Source organism: Taurulus bubalis (assembly GCF_910589615.1).
Source record: "Taurulus bubalis genome assembly, chromosome: 5".
NCBI classification, from domain to species: domain Eukaryota; kingdom Metazoa; phylum Chordata; class Actinopteri; order Perciformes; family Cottidae; genus Taurulus; species Taurulus bubalis.
The window spans coordinates 20,001,768-20,020,456 of record NC_136593.1 but is presented as its reverse complement, the minus strand read 5'-3'; the positions used below and the strand labels follow the sequence as shown (position 1 = coordinate 20,020,456).

Sequence of the window (18,689 nt, the reverse complement as noted above, 5' to 3'; positions counted from 1 at the left end):
ATCATTCTCAGCTCCACCAGTCACAAGCTACATTCAGTTTCCCACCTTGTCTAACGCTTTTCCTTCCTGTGTCTGTTCCAGATCCTACATAGACGTCAGTCAGGTGGACTCGCACATCAGTCACCAAATGCACACGGACCTGGAGCCCGAGGACCAGATCCAGTGGCACGAGGACTCAAAACCGGGAACAATAGTGTAGTCGCCTGTCTGTCGGTGCGCTGTTTTCGTTTTTTCACCATGACCAAGTTGTCATTGTGCCTTAGACTGCACTTACCTGTTTCTCCTTCACACGAGGATCCAAAGAATGAAGGAACTTGACCGTTAAAGGAATTGGAGTCCTCTCGTTTTCTGTTCTCTTGGATGCAATAGCCAAACTGACCCACAACCTTGTGATCGTACCAAAACCCAACGGGAGCGTCGTCGTCATTACTGGATTGCGAGTTGCTTGTGGTGATGGCACTTGTGCACTGAAACTATACCAGGACCTGCTGTGGACCGTGTGGTGCAGGCCGACGGAATTGTGGACTAAAGATCTCCAGTGTTTCTCTGTAGAGATTTGGGCTTCTCAAAACAAGGACTAGGACTGTCTCTGTGAGAGCATAGTGAGCCACAATGAACAACGCTCTGCCCCACAGACACACACACATGAACACTGTAATCATGAAGGATTGGACAAGCTTAAGGACATAAAAATGAAGGATTAAACTCATTAAAAATGAGTCAGATAGGCGGCTACTTCCTGGAACACCCCCGCGGTCACCAGAGCCAGTTTTATCATTGCATAGCTCGTAACTACCAGTGTACTCTTGATTGTCATTTACAAAGTATTCAGTCTATTCCACTGTCAGTACTTGCAATACAATTGAGCCAAATACTTGTCACCGTTTGAGTATTACCTGAAGTAACAAACTTTGATATCACTGCCACATCTGATCAGTCACTGCAGAGACAGAAATTCCCGTTTCTAACATTTAATTGTAACATGGTTATTTCATCCATGCTGGAAATCATGGAGTGGTGCTCCCAGTTTCTCTCAAGAGGGAAGCTGTATGTAAATGTTGGTATTGTAAATACACTGGTTCCGTCTTTTTTTTTTTTTAGAGCATTTTTATGTATTTCAAAAGCATGTAATATATAGTAAGCAACTGATGTTAAGCTGGTTCTTAGTAATTTGTAAAATTGCATTTGTTTGAATTAAAAAAAGAAGAAAAAAAAATCAGCATTTGAATTAGTTGTCATATTTATTCACGAGGACAGTATACACACTCTGAAACTTTCAAACCTCGTCCATCGGAGTGCAGGAAAACAGGATTTAAATCCAAATCCATTCAATTAGGTAATTGAACGTCTGTTCAGCCAGTTCAATTAATGAAATGAGGTTTGAAGAAAGCAGTCATTGTCAACACTTACAGAGAGAAAAACCCAAATAACCTCACAACTTATTCACATTTAATACTCTTGAGAAACAGGCTTTGTCACAGCGGCTTAGACTGGTGGTCTTGGTTAACTGGGACACATGAATACATTCTCCAATGTGCTGCATTCAAGGAGGCAGGATATAGTTGGGAAGAAAACTGAAGAGCGTGGTGCGCCCCAGTTTAGTTATTTTTTTCGTGCTTGTATGCCGAGCCGCAATCAGTCGTGACGAGGGCTAATTATGAATAAATGATCATCTTTTAGAGACGCTCTCCTGCTGCAGAGCTCTGTCGCTCGGCTGTTATGTTCCCACCGGCTGCTGCTGCTGCTGCTGCTTACCAGCCTGGTTTTCTGTGTCCTTAAGCCGTCGAAACCGACCAAACCAGTCTTTAAAAGCTATCACACCCATTATGAGCTATAACCTGTTCTTCTGTCCTCCCTGTGAATGACAAGCTGGTGGTTACTAACACCTCACCCTCCCTGTAGGCCTCCATGTTGTAAAACCTGCTGTACACACACATGTTGCCCCTTCATTACCATCCCCCCTCACCGTGTAGATTATCCTTTAACCCTTCACCTCCTTTCCCTCCCTTCCTTCCCTAGTCAGGACACATTTTCTGTGAGTGTCCAGCCACTGCTTCCCTCTCTTACACAGTTTGAGCAGCTTCACTTGCTTGCCGGGCCCCTCAATGTGTTTTTTGCTTCTTGAGCGAGCTCAGGGGAGGCGTCCGACACTTCCAGCTCCTTGGCTTTACCCGAGGGCAGTGTGAGTGTGTGTGTGTGTGTGTGTGGAGGGTGCGTTGTATCCAGCTGTCTCCCTCTGTCTCTGCTGCTTCGCACCAGCTGCAGCCAGACATCAGGCGAGGCTGCTCCAGCTGACACTCGACTCCATAAACAATGGGCTCCTATCTGCTTCCCTCTCATCCGACACGCTGCAGAGCACAACAAGTCACTGGATGCTGCTCTTACCAGGGAAATCCATTTTGACAATCATATGAAGGAAAGGTAATCATACAGCTGCTTGTGTTTCAACATGAGCATTTGGGACTTTTTGTTGTTGTTCAAGGAACAGTGTGTAGCATTTAGGGGGTCTCTTTGCAGAAAGGGAATATAATACAGGTATGTCGGAGCCTGCCTCCATGTTTCTACAGTAGCCCTGAAGGGACAAACCAAACACTGCTCTGGATAGGGCCCTTTGCGTTTTCACTTCGGCCACACTGGTCCTTTTTAAAAAGTGTTTGTAGACCAACATGTTTTGTCCAATAAGGTGAAATACGTATCGTTTGGGTGTCCCTTTAGAAACTGCTAGTACGGCATATTTTAAACAACAGCAATAGAGCACACAGGTGTCACGCGTGTTAACCCAGACATAGGGCTCAGCCAGCTCCGATTAAAGTGACTATAAATCGTGTTATGGCTTCTCCAGGATCAGCACACTTACTTTGATCCAAGGGAGTAATGGTTCTGACTAGTTATGAAGGTGAATAATTGGATTATCTGAGCTAATACGTTTGACCTTCTGTCGGGGCAGTGAAAGCAGCATGGGTTTATGGGACAAGCCCCCAGGAAGAGCGAGTAGAGTTAAATAAACTACTCAGTACAAACACATGAATAGCCCCAGTATAATTGATTAGCTTGTAAAATGCTCTATAGCCCAATCCAGAGTTATTTTCCTTCCTCTGTTAATGTGAATGAGCCTGAAAACAAGGCTGGCCCACAGACTGTGTATAACAAGTGGACATATTTGTCGTGACATCAGTCGTTGGTTTGTGGACTGCCGTTATGAAGCCTCGAGTTCATTGATTTTGCTGTCGCAACCTTTGAATAAGGTTGCCACGTTTTTTTTTCTCCACAACCGATGAACAGAAGTGACCACATTCAGAATGCGGAGGAGTAACTGGTAGCGGCAGCGATCTGTCAATCACAGTAAGCCCGCCCTAAAGCATACCCTGCTTTATGGTCTATTTGACTCTAAATGGACCATAATTTATGAAATGAACATCATACTGTATAGAGGGAGACTTGAAACTAGAGACTGAGATCATACATTCATATTCACAATGTTTAATAAGCGAGAAGTAGAGTAATTTTCTCATAGAGTTCTATCCAATCGGACACTTCCTCACTTGCTTGACTCGGCAGAACCGGAGGTTGCAAAAGGAATGCACGGGATCTATTTCTCTTTACACGCGGTTGATATGGGACGGTTGACGTGCTAATACACGGAGATCCGCAAAGGTCGCCGCCTGTCATCGTTAACGTGTCACATGATCAGCAGCAGCGTAGGCCCAAGCAGCCACATCTGCTCACTGACAGGCTGCTTTGAATTATGAGGCTCGCTAACCGGCTTGGCCGGGCCAAAAGCCAAAGCCTCTCCGGCAAGCTGAAGGATGAGGGCCGTCAACCCAGAAGGGGTCGACCCCGAGGCAGAGGTCTGTGTGCATTGTGCAGCATCAACAACATGAAGTATCGTATTAAACATTAAACTATGACTCCCTGCCTCCACCCCTTGTTTTTATTATTCTGTGGCGGAAACTAAACAGATGTTGCAGGTCACAAGCATGCACAGCAGCGTTTCTTAGCACCTGGTGCAGAAACAGTACACTGGTTGTGTTTGTGTCCCATCCCCGGATTTCTGTTGCCTCACCGATGGTCACCTTTGGAAGCAATTGTGGTCGTTTCACAACGACAACTTGGTTAAGTAGTGTCGACTTGTGCAAAAACACCGAGAATGGTTTCAGTGTTGTTGTTGGTGTGTTTTGGTGTGTGTGTGTGAGAGAGACTTCCTCTCCTGGATTACACGTCCGTCAAGGAGAAACCGCACACCTGTTGGGCGTGCGGCAGCGCACACGTGTTGGTCGGATCCCGACAGCAGCTGCAGCTGAACAAGGGCCTCCACTGTGCCCTGGGAGACATGACTTTACTCGAGTTTATTGCCACCAGCGCTTTGGTTCACTCCTCAATATGGAGGGAGATGAGGCACCGCGGGAGAGGACATAAATCACTACTGTATCTCCTGATGATTTGCAGCTCAAGTCAAAGTTAAACTAGAGAGCCACTGGGATACTGTTATGCCCGAATATGCAGAGGTCATCAGAAGATAAATACCGCGGGGAAATGACGCTGCCTTAACGTGTCTTTTTGAAAGCAAAGAGTAATCACTTTGAAAGTGCCACTCTTTTATTTTTTAATGCCCATCATTCTTATCATGTTTCTCCCAATCCTTACACGCTTGCCACAACCAAATGACAGGGCATTAAGTTCCACAAGGATTCTCGTTATCTGCAGCCAATTTCAAATGGAATCCAATGAAAAAAATAATAAAAGCAGCTGGAAGAAGCTGACACAGCAACTAAACTCGGGTTTTTGGAGGTGAATGACTGCAGATGAATCCACTGTGTCACTGTGCAGCGCTCAGCGCTCTATAATCTACTGCAGCCCATTGATTAGCATTGGGTAAGTGGAGAGGAAAGCGAAGTTAGCCAATCCATCACCCAGGGGGCATTGTCAAGATTGAGCAGTCAAGGGTGCAGGAGGAATACTGATGGCCAATGGGTTAAGACCTCGGACTCCTTTGAAGTTTTCCTTTCCAATATTGACACAGTGATATGGAATATTACATGAAAGCAGTCCTTTCTTTTTCAATCTGCGTGAACATAAAGTTTGTTTTGTTTCTATTCACCTTCCTACTTGAAACTACTTGAAAGTAAACTTTCAGATGTTAAGTGAGGAGACGTTATTCCAAAAACATCAAACGGTGTCGACCCGGCAGTGAGTGAGGCGCGTTCACTGTGCACATTTTATTCTTTGTTACAAAGCGACACAATTTCAGTCGGGGCGTGGGCCTGTTTCTCAGACGGGTTAAGCACAGATTTCAGAGTCTGCATCTGATTCACGTGAGCACCCACACGTTGCATAGCGGAGACGTGAGGCGCAGATACCCGGAGGGAAAAGATAAAAGATTACAATCGTTCTTTTCAAAACACACGCATGCGGGCGGGTGAACACACTGTGTATGAAAACCAGCTTTGGGAGGTTTGGATTGTGACAAAAAGTAAAGATCTTTGGCGGAAAAAATGAAAACCACACGAGTGCACGGAGTCCAGTCACTCCTTCAGTTTTCCCTCCAGAAGGCTGTGGATCTTTTGGAGGTTCTCCTCCTGCTGACCCAGGGCCTCCAGCAGAAGGCCCATGGGGGACTTCTTCAGCCCGGCTCCCTCGATCTTGTTCTCCAGCTTATTCTTCATGTTGCGGAGGCGAAAGGAAGCGTGTGCAAATATCACTGTGGAAAGCAGATGAAGAAGAAGAGAAAAAGTTAATGTTTTGAAATGCTTGGGGAAAAACAAAGCTATGAACTTTTTCTCCAGTCGGACTGCAAGAGCATCAGCCTTTGAAGATCTGCAAGATTTCAGTCCAAAACATGTTTTATTGATTTGCTCAAAGAACCTACGGTTCATTTCACAACACTTGGAATGCGCTGATCCTAATACTTGAACTAGATATCTACTATGTCATAAAAGATATTTATTTAGCTGATTATTTTTACATTTGTATCTTTTTTCTCCCACCAACCCCCAGAAATGATAAAGCAGTAACAGGAATATATCATATTTTACGTGCTTAAAATTCTCTACAACGGTATCATCATGAACTCACAAGCCAGGGGTAGAGTGACGGCGGTCATGAACACCATGACACTGCCCATCATGGAGAGCAGCATGTAGCTGGCGACCATGACGGCGCCCACAAAGGCCGTGGGATTGTTCCTCTTGAAGTTGCTGATGGCAGCTCTGTTCTCTCCGGCCCACACCGAAGCCAGGAAGATGGCCGACACCACGGCCATGGCTGTGAACATCCCCAGAGGGTTCAGGAACCTGCGGGGCAGCGACACGGGACACGTGGGAGCAGAGGGGTCAGTTTAAAAACGGCTCTGGTACAATCTGTGTGTGGTCACTGGCTCCCCCAAGTGGTCAGATGGTGTTAGGACAACAACAAGACACTTGCTAGCGTGCGTCTGTTCTCATTCAAACAGGGCAGGACCACAGAGGGACATCTGATAAGGACATTTAAAAAGGCTTTAGCACTGAAAACCCCCCAAAACCTTTTTTTTTTTTTTTTTAAACAGGCCATCAAATCATAACTTCACTGCTTCAATATTTTAGTTGGGACACAAACATGTTTTTAAATAAAGCTAACCAGTGTAGTTATTGCTCCAACAAGCATTTTACATCAGGACAGATTTGAACCTGCGTCACATCTACTGCTGTATTCTCCCTGCCTGCAGACGGCTTGGATAGAAAAGCTTTGTGTGATAAATGCAGCCTTGGCTCGACGGCGGTGATGTCATCAGGCCAAGTCCAGGACCTCGGTGAGCGTGGCCCGTCTCACTGAGTTCAACTCCCTCAGGCTCTCTTTGAGGCCTCCTCATGAACACTGACAATCCTGGAAAACAGGTCTCACAAAGCTGTAGAAAACTCAAAGACAGTTCCTGCCACGGGAATATATCTTTTTTAATGTATTTTGCCTTATATTATTGAGTTTATAGACACATTTTCCACTCAAAAGTTAACTCATAAACATGTAAAAAAAAATACATAAAAAACATGTTTGTAAAAAGAACCCTTTTAATGACACTTCATAATTGAAAAAAACTCTCACGCCATCAGATGATTATAACCAAATACAACGACTACCTCTGCCTACATTCCTATGGTATACTGTGTCCCTTTTACTTGTGACTTCATATTGATTACGGTCACACATTGTGTTCGTCTCTGCACATCTCTCACACACAACAGTAAACAGTAACACTAACTACAAGGCTTTATGAAACAAGTGAACTGACGTGTCAAAGTTCATACTTGTTGGTTTCATGTCGTGAATCAATATTGACTCATTGAGAAATGAGACCTAATCAGGGGTACAGCATGTGCAGCTGATTAAGCTGCACATTGGTGCTCTCCATCATCTGACTTATAGACTAGATGATGACATGACAACGATATGTCATCATACAGGTCAGCGGACAGACCATGACAGGGCCTCGCTATTTTTAGTAAGCTGGGATTTAGTTGGAACCAAGGCGCCAACCAGAGCCAAGAGATACCTCCTAAATTTAACCAATCTGATTGAATCTGGCTAGTATCTATCATCAGATAATAATAACTGCAATCCGGCAGTCTGGGGTCAGAGGTTGTGCTTCAGGTCTGTGGAAATCATGATTGTGGTTCTTGTACCGTCTATGAGTCAGGACCCCATATTGATTCATTTCCATGTGCTTCCACGTGAATACATCATAGAAGCCTCACGTCATTGTATGTATTGTTTTAACACTTTTATATTAATAATCAATGCACAGTCTCAGTTTGTAATGTCTACATGAAGGGGACAGACTGGATCAAAGTTGTTGGCGTTGTTTCCGTGTTGAAAGAAGAGAGTTCACACTGAATGTGCAGGACAGTAACGGTGCGTCACTTCACAGCAGGAACTATTTCCATGCATTATGTATGTGACTTCTTTCTGCATCCTGTCTGCGCCCTCATCTTTAATCCCTTTAAGGGCTATATCCACGTTTACACTAACAGGGCAGCCATAACGACAACAAAAAGCGAAGAGCAACTCCAACAAACTGAAGAGTCGCCCACCATTCAGCCGAAAATAACAGTCACAAGCTTCTGCCGTATGTTCATAAGTTACCATAATAACTTACCCTACAACCAGGAACACAGCGATGGCCAACACCAAGTAATTAGTTTGATAATAAAGCAGGTTATTGACAACTCGGTTGTTCCATTTCCCCAAATCTTTGCCGTCCGGCTTCGCGAATCTTTCCGAGCCGGGGAAGAAGTCGTCCCACGGCCTGAGCGGCGTCAACTCCACTTTAGCCATTTGCCTGCAGGTCCGTTCCCTCGTCTGACACCACGGTAACCGCTCCACCAGCCGGAAAAGTCACCCGAAAGCGACACAACTAAAGTCTCGCGAGAAGCTACGAGACCGCTCGCTCTCTTAAGCCCCGCCCAGTCAGACCGGTGAAACCTCACGCTATTGGTCAGTACGCGCACGTTGTCGAAACACTTCCTGCCAAGCCTCGCAGCGGAGAAGGGGTCCCATGAAGTGGTTATAGCAGCTCCTGTGTAAGTGGCAGGTTAGTCCCGTCGGTTATGTTTTTGGTGTGTTTACATTGACACGTGGATGTCGCTCATGTGCTGGCGACATGAGGAACATGGCGTGAAACACGAGCGACAAGCGCGCGCGCGGACCGCTGACGTTCGCAAGCCCGACTGGCAATGACATGTAACGTTAGCTAACGCGATAAAAGCTCAAATGATGTTACATTTGTATTTTTGTGTTTGTTTAGATGTGGAGCAGGATATTGAGTCCTCGTGTGATTGGTAGAGCATCTCTCTGTTGGAGGAGTCTCTTCACGATGAAGCTGAAGACCAGTGAGTTCCAGTCTGTAATATCTGATGGGCTGAATGGACTAGCAGGTGAGAGGCAGCACCTACACCTACACCGGTTGTGCTCCCTGACTGTGAGGCGTGTGTGTGCGTGTGTGCGTGTGTGTGTGCGTGTGTGTGTGTGTGCGTGTGTGTGTGCGTGTGTGTGTGTGCGTGTGTGTGTGTGTGTGTGTGTGTGTGTGTGTGTGTGTGTGTGTGTGTGTGCGCGTGCGTGCGTTAACAACACTCACAGTACAGAGAGGAATAGATGTTGGGACGTTTCTTAGAAACGTTGCGACGGCACTGACATGTGTTAAATGTCCCACTCAATACTCATCTTGGGCTGTAAATAAACTGATTTAAAGAATTCTTATCAGATAGGTTTGTGTATGTTCTGTGTTAATCTAAGACATGATGGAAAAGAATATTGGCTGACATGTATGATTATACTATAGGTTTTATGTTATGTTGATTATTGAAACTCTTTAAAAAAAAAAATCCAGTAATGGCCAGGCTCTATTAAATCCAAATCTAAAGGCATGCCTTGAAGGCTGTTAAATCCCAATTCCATGAACAGACAATATTGGTGCAGAAGAAGCCATCATATTCAGACTCTTAGTCCCGAGTATGGGCCAAATGCCAAAATATGCTGGATCCTATATTTCCCACAATGCCACTAATATAATGCCACTTCACACATTTACAAGGCTAAAACACATTTCCAAAATTGCTCCGGAGGAGGAGGTCATATTTTCATTGCTTGAGTGTAAAATCTATAGACTGAGTCAAAAATAAGTTTAGAATAATATAAAGAGGATACAATAATAATTGCAATGTTTTTGTACTACTTTGTGACAATTCATTATCGTGGAAAGTTTCTTTTCCAGTTGCCCCTCCAGATTTTATTCAACCAGTGAGATGGTTTGTGCCTCCAGACACACATTTCCTCTGAAAAGGTGCTTACTGAGTGTGCGTTTGTTCCCTCCAGAGGTGTTTAAGGAGCACCAGCATGAGCTGAGGATAGCTGGAGGTGCTGTGCGAGACCTGCTGTCCGGGAAGCAGCCCGAAGATGTGGACTTTGCCACCACAGCCACTCCGGAGGAGATGAAGCGCATGTTCCAGAAGGCCGGCATCAGGATGATCAACAACAAAGGAGAGAAGCACGGGACCATTACAGCGAGAGTAAGAGGCTGGAGCTGTGTCCTACGTCCACTTGTGTGTCATTGTTTTGAAAGCTGCCGTGAAGACAACTTGGACCTTTTTACTTTTTCAGAAGAATAGCTGAATTCAATCTCCGGAGACAGATATGCTAATTAAAGTTAGTGGGCTAATTAAAGTTAGCAATTAAAAGATTATGATACAAAAAGTATACACATATATATATATATATCTATCTCAACGACAAAAAAAACACTGTTAACTTTGTAAATAACAGTCGACTGTAAACCCCATTTGTATACATAAAATGAGACTGTACACGGAGACGGCCACGCTGATACAAAGATCACTGTTGTTGTTGGACTAGCCAGTTGCATCATGGGAGACTATGGTACTCAATGGGTAATTTTCTTCTTCCACACGCTGTCTGATCGATCAAATAAGCCGGCCTTGCTTCATGATTTAATGTTAATGGATCATCCGTCCTGATAGGATTGTGGCAGAACACCCCACGGATAGGCAGTCCAGCAACAGGAGGCTCTACGATTTGATTTATTTCAAATTGCCGGAATATGTAAATAAGTTGCATCTAACAAGCAGATGTTGTGTGCTGGAGCGTGTGGTGCCATAAGGTTGGATATATATTTAAGAAAAACCCCTAGAATGTCCTAATGGCATTAGGTAGCTTTACAGACCGTTATTTATTTCTGAAATACTTCAAAATGAGGGACTATGTTCATGTAGCCGTCTTTGCTGTGCCTCAAGTCATCTGTGTTTTTCTTGCTGGTCGCCTCCCATAGCTACACAATGAGAACTTCGAAGTGACCACGTTGCGAGTGGACGTTGAGACGGATGGCCGTCACGCAGAGGTGGAGTTCACCACGGACTGGCAGAAAGACGCTGAGCGGAGAGACCTCACCATCAATTCCATGTTTTTAGGTATTGTTGTGTTTGAGCTCAGAGATGGCCAGCGTGTGGTATCGGTTCAGGGGACACGGTCACTTATTTGATTGCACTTGTCAGAATTCTTTTCTTACGTTTTCTTTACCTTTCCCCCTTTGTCTAGGCCTTGACGGCACATTATACGACTATTTCAAAGGATACGAAGACCTGCAGAATCGCGAAGTTCGGTTTGTTGGCAGCCCTGAACAAAGAATCCAGGAGGACTACTTGAGAATACTGCGCTATTTCAGGTTGGCTTGTATCTCTTTCAACTTTATAAACATGGAGAGCAAGACAAATAGAAACAATGATTTGTTTCTATTTATCTGACCTGAACGCACTTTGACCTGACCCGTCTCCATTCACCGCAAGGTTCTACGGCAGGGTGGCCCTGGAGCCCGACTGTCACGAGGCCGAGACGCTGGCTGCTATTCGGGAGAACGGCCGCGGTCTAGCAGCCATATCGGGAGAACGGATTTGGGTGGAACTGAAGAAGATGGTTGTTGGTAGCCACGCCGCTCATCTGCTGGAGCTGATGTACAGTCTGGAACTGGCCCAGTACATAGGTGAGAGGAGGGGGGAATGAAAAGACAATGATACTCAGCCAGATTTGAGCTGGCAACATTAGCTTTAGGTGGTCAGCCTATTTAAAAAAAGAAAAGAAAAAATGAATATTCCAAATATGAGTCAGGAGACAATTGGCTGACCTCCGCATAAAGACTATAAGCAGGGAGGTGTATATATGTATGTATGTATGTATGTACGTACGTACGTATGTATGTGCACACACACAGACCCTGCCATTAAGTCATTGGTCCAATCTCAATGTCCAGACTCGGAGACTTCAGAATCATTTATTGCCATGTATGCTCTCTGGTCATGTTGAGCCCTTTTATGCGTCATAATCCATAATTCTGCAGACGTTGCCTGAGGGAATTACATCCAATTCATAGTGTTGTAGCGTTAAACACAAAACCTGGTAAACGGGAAGGACTGACTCACCAATGTTTAGGTGTGTGTGTGTGTGTGTGTGTGTGTGTGTGTGCATGCCTAAATGTACAAAGAAACAATACATTTAACAAGGATTTAAAATGGTACATAACATTTTTTTTTAATAATCTGAATTGCAAGTATTGGCTTGCTATTAGGCACCTGGTTTATTCATCAACAATTTCAAATTTTTTTGCTTAATGATGTTTAGTCATAAACGAATAAATTGATTAATTGACAATGACCTTCTTTAATTATTAATTTTTTAACCTGGAAGAAGTTAAAATCAGGAGCCGGCCCCATAAACGCCTGGGCCATGAAGATAGTTCAAAATAAAGTGTGAAACCCACGCATGTGCATCACATGTTTTGGCGTGGTCCCAGTACCAAAGAGCTGTCCCGTTCTTGTCCCCCGCCACCTCTCGCACTCAGGCACTGGCCAGGTGTCAATTAAGTCCCTGAGGGTTCACGGCTCGGGGTCCAGAGGGGGCATCGGGATCGGGCTATTGTTTGCAAAGTACAGGCCTCCTTAAGCAGGATCAGTAATGTCAGTGCTCAATAATTCTCAAGAACCGGGCAATTTGGAGCCATTTACAAATGATGAAACAGATTAGAAATGAGAACATTTTCCACCCCCGAGACGGAGTGGATTCAATGCCTCTTGACGCCTCTGGTACTGTGACCTCTGGTACTGTGACCTCTGCTAATAGTAGTCACTAGACGGAGAGGATTCAATGACTCTTGATGGTTGAACTCCTCTCAGGCTATTCAGTATCTGCAGAAGACTCCCACCAGGATACCAAAACATGTTTTCAAAAATACAATGTGGCATTTTATGGTGCTTAGTTTCTGCTGTTTAACCCTTTAAAAGTCTCCTCCTGCCCCCCTCCGCTCCTCCTCAGGTTTACCTCCAGATGGCAACATTGAGGAGATGAAGCGAGTGTGGCGGAGCGCCAAAGACCACTCTCCCAAGCCCATGACCATCCTGGCCGCTCTCTTCCACCGCCCGGAGGAGGTGGAGAAGATGGACCTCCGGCTGAAGGTGTCCAAGGAGGAGAAGACTCTGGCCCTGTTCCTGGTGAAATACCGGCAGGAGCTCCGCAAGAGCGACAACGAGCCGGACAGCCTCAAACCCTTCACCGACTTTATCTTTGACGTAAGTTTCAGCCTCTTTCAGTTTTTCAGGTCGGCGCAGGCTTGATAACGCAGGCTTTGAACCAGAGCTCAAACAATCTGTGGATTTATCTACTGGTCGGTCAAAAGATGAATCTCTAACTATTTTAATAATTGATTGATCATTAGTCTTTTTTTCTTTTTAAAGAAGTCTACAAAAACGTCACCGTTTCTGGCTCAAATGTGAATATTTGCTTGTTTTTCTTAGTCTTCTATGACAATAAGAGGACAAAATAAGCAAGTTGAAGACGTCACCTTGGGCTCGGTGAAAATGCGATCAACCTTTTTACCCAAAGGCCAAACGATTGACGAGTCAAACCATCAGCAGATTAACCAACCATGAAATGCATTGTAGTTACAGCCCCACTTTAAATGCAGGAGTTTTTAGCTCCCTCCCTTCACCCCGCTGGACAGTGGTCCTCCTACATCCTCACCCTCGTCCTATATCCATCACCCACGCGCAAAATATTCCCTCTCATACTAATTCAGTCCCAATTCAGTCACGGATGCCTTTTTGAATAATCGTCTCTGCTCTTAAAAATGTCGTCTTCTTATTTGCAACATGCAATTACCAGAACATTCTGGTCGTCATTTATCTAAGCAACACGTTTCACAAAACTTTACTTCAACATGGCTAACTCAAAGTTTGATTTCTTAGTTTGGTACTTTTTCTCAGAACAGTTTAAATCTCAACATAAATATCTTGGCTTGAATGGATTCTAAAAGGTGATTCAGATGTGATCAGTTCAACGTTACTCCACACTGGATTTAGCTTCAAAATAATTCTATTGAGTCAGACAAAGCAGGATGAGTGAGTACATCAAAAAGAACGAGACATCTCACTACAGTATAACTGGAATCCTTCAAAGGCCTTGAAACCGTATTTTCACATTCGTCTTAGGTTACGTTATAGGTTATGTGGTCCAACACGTCTGCATGCGGTTTATGAATACGCAGGAGATATTTTTTTTTATTTTTTTTGTGTGGCCGAGCTCAGTTGAAAAAAAAGATGATGTCACAAATGACTGTGAACCAATCAGGATTTAGGAATGATTGCATGAATCAAATTTTCTGCTTGGGTCGTCAGCCGCTGTCAATCAAATCCGATCAGACACACGGTGTTGATGAAGCAGAGCAGCCGAGAGTTTCGATTATTGCTGCGTATCAATTCATGAATATTTGATGTGACAGAAAAATACTTGAAAATCTGAAATCAAGCTTTTTAGGCGCTTTAATTCACACACACTCCTCCTGCATGCCGTGTCTTTTCAGAGTCGGGAGCTGGATACCCAGAGTAAAGTGTGTGAGCTGCTGAAGTACCAAGGCGAGGAGAAGCTGCTGGCAGAGCTCAGCCGCTGGTCCGTCCCCCGATTCCCCGTCAGCGGCCACGACCTGAGGAGGCTGGGCATCACGACGGGAAAGGAGATAGGCGCCACCTTGCTGGAGCTCCGTGACATCTGGAAGAGGAGTCGTTACCAGATGGACAAAGATGAACTCCTTAGTCACATCAAGTCTTAAATGAGGCGGGAAGGGGAGGTAATTGGGCCTCCTTACAGATATTGATTGAGCGGATTGCTGCACACTGTTTAGAGAGAGCGAGAGAGAACACTGCAAGAAATGCATAGCCGTTGATGAATGCACTTTCGTTCCAAGTAAGCCCAGTGCCACTTATGTTGTCCCGCGCCGCCATGTGGAGAGATCACACACACAATATACTCAGCAGCACGGCTGTCACCTTTTTGAGTGAATGTGTACAATGACATTATTACAGGGCTCCATGCAAATGTATTGTCTAAGTAGCTGTTAATGCTCAGTTACTATCAAAAATATGAATTGTTGAATTCATATTGAAAAGCAAAAGTTTGGATTGTTTTGGTTTTCTCCTTAGTTGTGTTTTTATTTCTTTGCTGTGTTTTGTCAAGAAACTTAATTTAAAAAAGAAGAAAAAAAGGTTCTATGTTTTATTGGAAAGACTGACTCTTTTTGTTAAGTGCATGCACTGCAGAATACAATGTTTGTCTCTTTTCCGCCTCTGTGTGTTTGTCACTGTGAGAAATGGGTTTCTATCTGATGAGGTTGCTCCTCCTCCTTCCTGCACAGATGAGGAGATATAAAGCCCTCTGCTGTCCTTTACCGACACTACAGCTTCTATCAACACTTGTTGCTCACTGGAACCCACCCACTTAACTCCACAACAATTAAGTTTTCTAGGAATTACATTTTTGATGACATTGTTAAAAGTGTAATTACAGGCTGCCTGGTATTTTTTTTTAAGTGTTTTTTTAGACTTTTTTTAATCCCCCACTTCAGCTGGGTTCACCTAGAATATAACCGTGTTCAGCTCTTTCCTGTATTAGTCGTGAAAGCATGGCTTGGTTCACCGTCAACGTCAGTAACGCCTCTCTGGGTCGCGCGCTCTCTGAGGACGAGCCGCGGGACGAGCGCTTGGCTCAAGTGGAAATAGCTCTTCTCTCCATCATCTTCATCACCGCGGGAATCCTTAACTTCGGGCTCTTGCTGCTGCTGTGGAAGCGGCGGAAGCAGCTCTCCCGCATGCGCGTCTTCATTTTCCACCTGTGCGTCGCCGACCTGGTGGTCGCGTTCTTCCAGGTGTGTCCCCAACTCATATGGGACATCACCGACCGGTTCGTCGGGCCGGACGTCTTGTGCCGCGCAGTGAAGTACCTGCAGGTGGTCGGGATGTTTGCCTCCAGCTACATGATCGTGGTGATGACTCTGGACCGGCATCAAGCCATCTGCAACCCCATGGTGAGGTTCCAGAGGCGCAGGGCGCGCTGGAACGTCTCCGTGTGCACCGCCTGGTGCGCCTCCTTCATCGGCAGCCTGCCGCAGATCTTCATCTTCTCCCGGGTGGAGGTCGCTCCCGGCGTGCACGACTGCTGGGCGCAGTTCGTCGCGCCGTGGGGCCCCAGAGCCTACGTGACCTGGACGACTCTGGTGATATTTGTCCTGCCCATCCTCGCGGTGATCGTGTGCCAGGTGCGTATCTGCCGCACCGTGCGCGTCAACTTCCACGTGAAGACGCAGCAGGTCGCGAAAGCGACGGGCCTGTCGCCGTCCTCCAGGGCCAGCAGCGGCCCGGGGGTGTCCAAGGCGAGGGCGAAGACGGTGAAGATGACCGTGGTCATCGTGCTCTCATACGTCGTCTGCTGGGCGCCTTTCTTCATCATTCAGCTCTGGTCCGTCTGGGACAAGGAGGCGCCCATTCAGAGTAAGGTCTCACGTGGGGAAACACACATTCTAACTTGGAATATTGTATTGAGCTTTTTCAAAAATGGACACATTCTGAGATGAGACTTCAAAAATCTGATTGTCATTGTAGCTTTTCAGCTGTGATGTGATGATGAAAAGCGTTTTCAGAGGGGAGAACAAATAGTTCTATATCCTTGGTAATTGAATTAAACCTAAAATAATTTAAATGGGTTTAATTTCAGAAAGTAGCATCTTCCGCTTAAAATAAACAATATTCCACAATATACATATTTATGTATTATTAATCATGCAAAAATATAGGGTAAGGTGTCATCTTCATGTGAATTCACACTTGGATAGAACAGTATACATTACGTAGATATTGCTCCTCATTCCTTGGAATGAATATCTGAGTTAAGTGAGTTTAATTGACAACGCTTCAAAGTTAGAAATTGGTCCTCCTTAGTAAAACAGTAGTCAGAATTAAAGGCACTGGTGGTTATTTTGTTCTCACTTGGTCCTCTGCTGTTTCCAGCTGCGACCTTCACCATCTTGATGCTGCTGGCCAGTCTGAACAGCTGTGCGAACCCCTGCATCTACCTGCTGTTCAGTGGGATGCTGCCCAAGACGCTCGTGGCCCTGATGCGTGTGCGTCAGCCCGAGAGGAAGGAGTCCATCCAGGAGGAGGCCACCATGGTCAGCGCCCTTTACGTCACGTCGGACTGCAGGTAAAGGGACTGGAAGAACGACACGTTTCCACTTCCCCACTTCCTCCCTCTGTGCAAAAGTGAAACCAATGTCTCTTGGATACAGACGCTGCCATATTGCTTTGTTGGATGTCATTTGGAGTCCGCCCAGTGATCGCGGTACAGAGGTCACGCACAAACGCAGCTAGCTGCTGCGCCTACCACTTTGGTAGCTGTTAGGCACTGCAAAATATCTCTAGAAATATATGTATGATCAAATGGAAGCATATGCTTTGACACAGACTCTTGATTCGTTGTGATTTCCTCTCCGCTGGCATGTCGCTAAGGCACCTGGCAATCTTTTATATACAGTCTATGGTTAAAATGGACAATCGCACGTTTTAATTACATTTTTCGCTATTCCTACTAAATGTACAATCTCCGAGCCCCTGGGAGGGCTGCCTCACTGTTGGGAAGCTTTTATATTGTCCATCTGTATTTAGAGTCTACGGTTGAACACGGGTTAAAAAAAGAAAAGAAAAAAATATTCCTCATGAGAAATACTGTAATGACATCTTCCAGTAAGTGTGAGAAACAAACATCACTGCAGAACTACAAATCCCCGTAGTAAATGTTATAGTGAGACCATCAGTTGTGGAAATGAACAATCAGTGGGAGGCTTTTAATGCAGAAACTCACACACTGAGTCCTTATGGGGGATATTACAGTGAAGAATTGGGTATGATGCGGTTATGGGGTCAAAAAAAACCTCTTGTTGATGCCTAAAATGATGGCGGTCTGTTGATGGGTTGGTTGACCACTGTAGTCCAGCCTGAAATGTCTCAACAGCTACCGGATGGATTGCCAAGAAATGTTGTAGAGACATTCATGTTCCCAAGTGGATGAATCCAGACAACAGTGATGATCTCCTTGATTTGATCTGTAGCGCCAGCAGGTCAGGTTTTTCCCTTATCCAGTTGAATGCGATGGGTTGTTATACAATGTATAAACAATCACGGTTCCCATAGGAACTTGTTGATCCCCAAACGTCTTCTTTGGTGAGGTTGACGTCTGTGTTTTGGAGTGAAATGTCTCAACAACTATTGGATTGATTGCAATGAAATTTGTCTCAGGCTTTTATGATCCCAAGAGGATGATTTTAATAACTTTGGTGATCCCCTAACTTCCCCTCTATAAGCATCATGAAACATCATAAAACATGTTTTATTTGTCCATTTCTTTTGGTTATGACCATACACCTCCAACACATAGTGACATTCCCACCAGCCTCAGCTGTGCTTTGTGTTTAGTTCTAGTTCACAAATAACACATTTTATTTGGGAGCCAAAGGATGATATGGATCAGGCTGATTTCTCAGAAAGACAAATATTAACAAGAATCATGGACAGAAAAAAGTGTTGTTTATCCTGTAAATATGCAATAGGTCACTTGTATATCCTTTGAATGTGATATCTGTTTGTTATTGGTTTAAAGAGTCAGTTATCGCACAACAGATGGGCTTTTATTTAAGTATCTTTAAATATGCAGCACGATGCTTAGTGATCAATGTCACAACATGTTTACATTATTCCAATACTTTTTCTTCTTCACCTCTATGGAGCGATGATCTCTGAGGTGTTAGCAAATAAACTGACTTTTCACATGTCTGCGTTCTT

General features: G+C 44.8%; 3 protein-coding genes across 3 annotated transcripts; 2 read left to right on the top strand and 1 right to left on the bottom strand.

Annotated features, from left to right (window-relative positions):
- Window positions 1-5,207: 5,207 nt before the first annotated feature.
- On the bottom strand, window positions 5,208-8,318 carry arl6ip5a (ADP-ribosylation factor-like 6 interacting protein 5a). Its single transcript, XM_079217887.1, has 3 exons — window positions 8,126-8,318; window positions 6,073-6,290; window positions 5,208-5,698 (listed from the first exon to the last, which is right to left on the bottom strand). The coding sequence occupies exons 1-3, from the start codon at window positions 8,302-8,304 to the stop codon at window positions 5,523-5,525; spliced, it is 573 nt and encodes a 190-aa protein (XP_079074013.1). The 5' UTR covers window positions 8,305-8,318; the 3' UTR covers window positions 5,208-5,522.
- Window positions 8,319-8,773: 455 nt separating this feature from the next.
- On the top strand, window positions 8,774-15,123 carry trnt1 (tRNA nucleotidyl transferase, CCA-adding, 1; the record flags this gene model as incomplete). The annotated part of the gene is made up of 7 exons (XM_079217807.1): window positions 8,774-8,903; window positions 9,841-10,034; window positions 10,811-10,949; window positions 11,077-11,203; window positions 11,325-11,518; window positions 12,844-13,097; window positions 14,387-15,123. 7 exons carry the CDS (start codon window positions 8,774-8,776, stop codon window positions 14,630-14,632), a joined length of 1,284 nt encoding a protein of 427 aa, XP_079073933.1. The 3' UTR covers window positions 14,633-15,123.
- Window positions 15,124-15,481: 358 nt separating this feature from the next.
- On the top strand, window positions 15,482-17,059 carry avpr2b.1 (arginine vasopressin receptor 2b, tandem duplicate, 1; the record flags this gene model as incomplete). Its single annotated transcript, XM_079218780.1, has 2 exons — window positions 15,482-16,346; window positions 16,863-17,059. The coding sequence occupies 2 exons, from the start codon at window positions 15,482-15,484 to the stop codon at window positions 17,057-17,059; spliced, it is 1,062 nt and encodes a 353-aa protein (XP_079074906.1).
- Window positions 17,060-18,689: the final 1,630 nt, after the last annotated feature.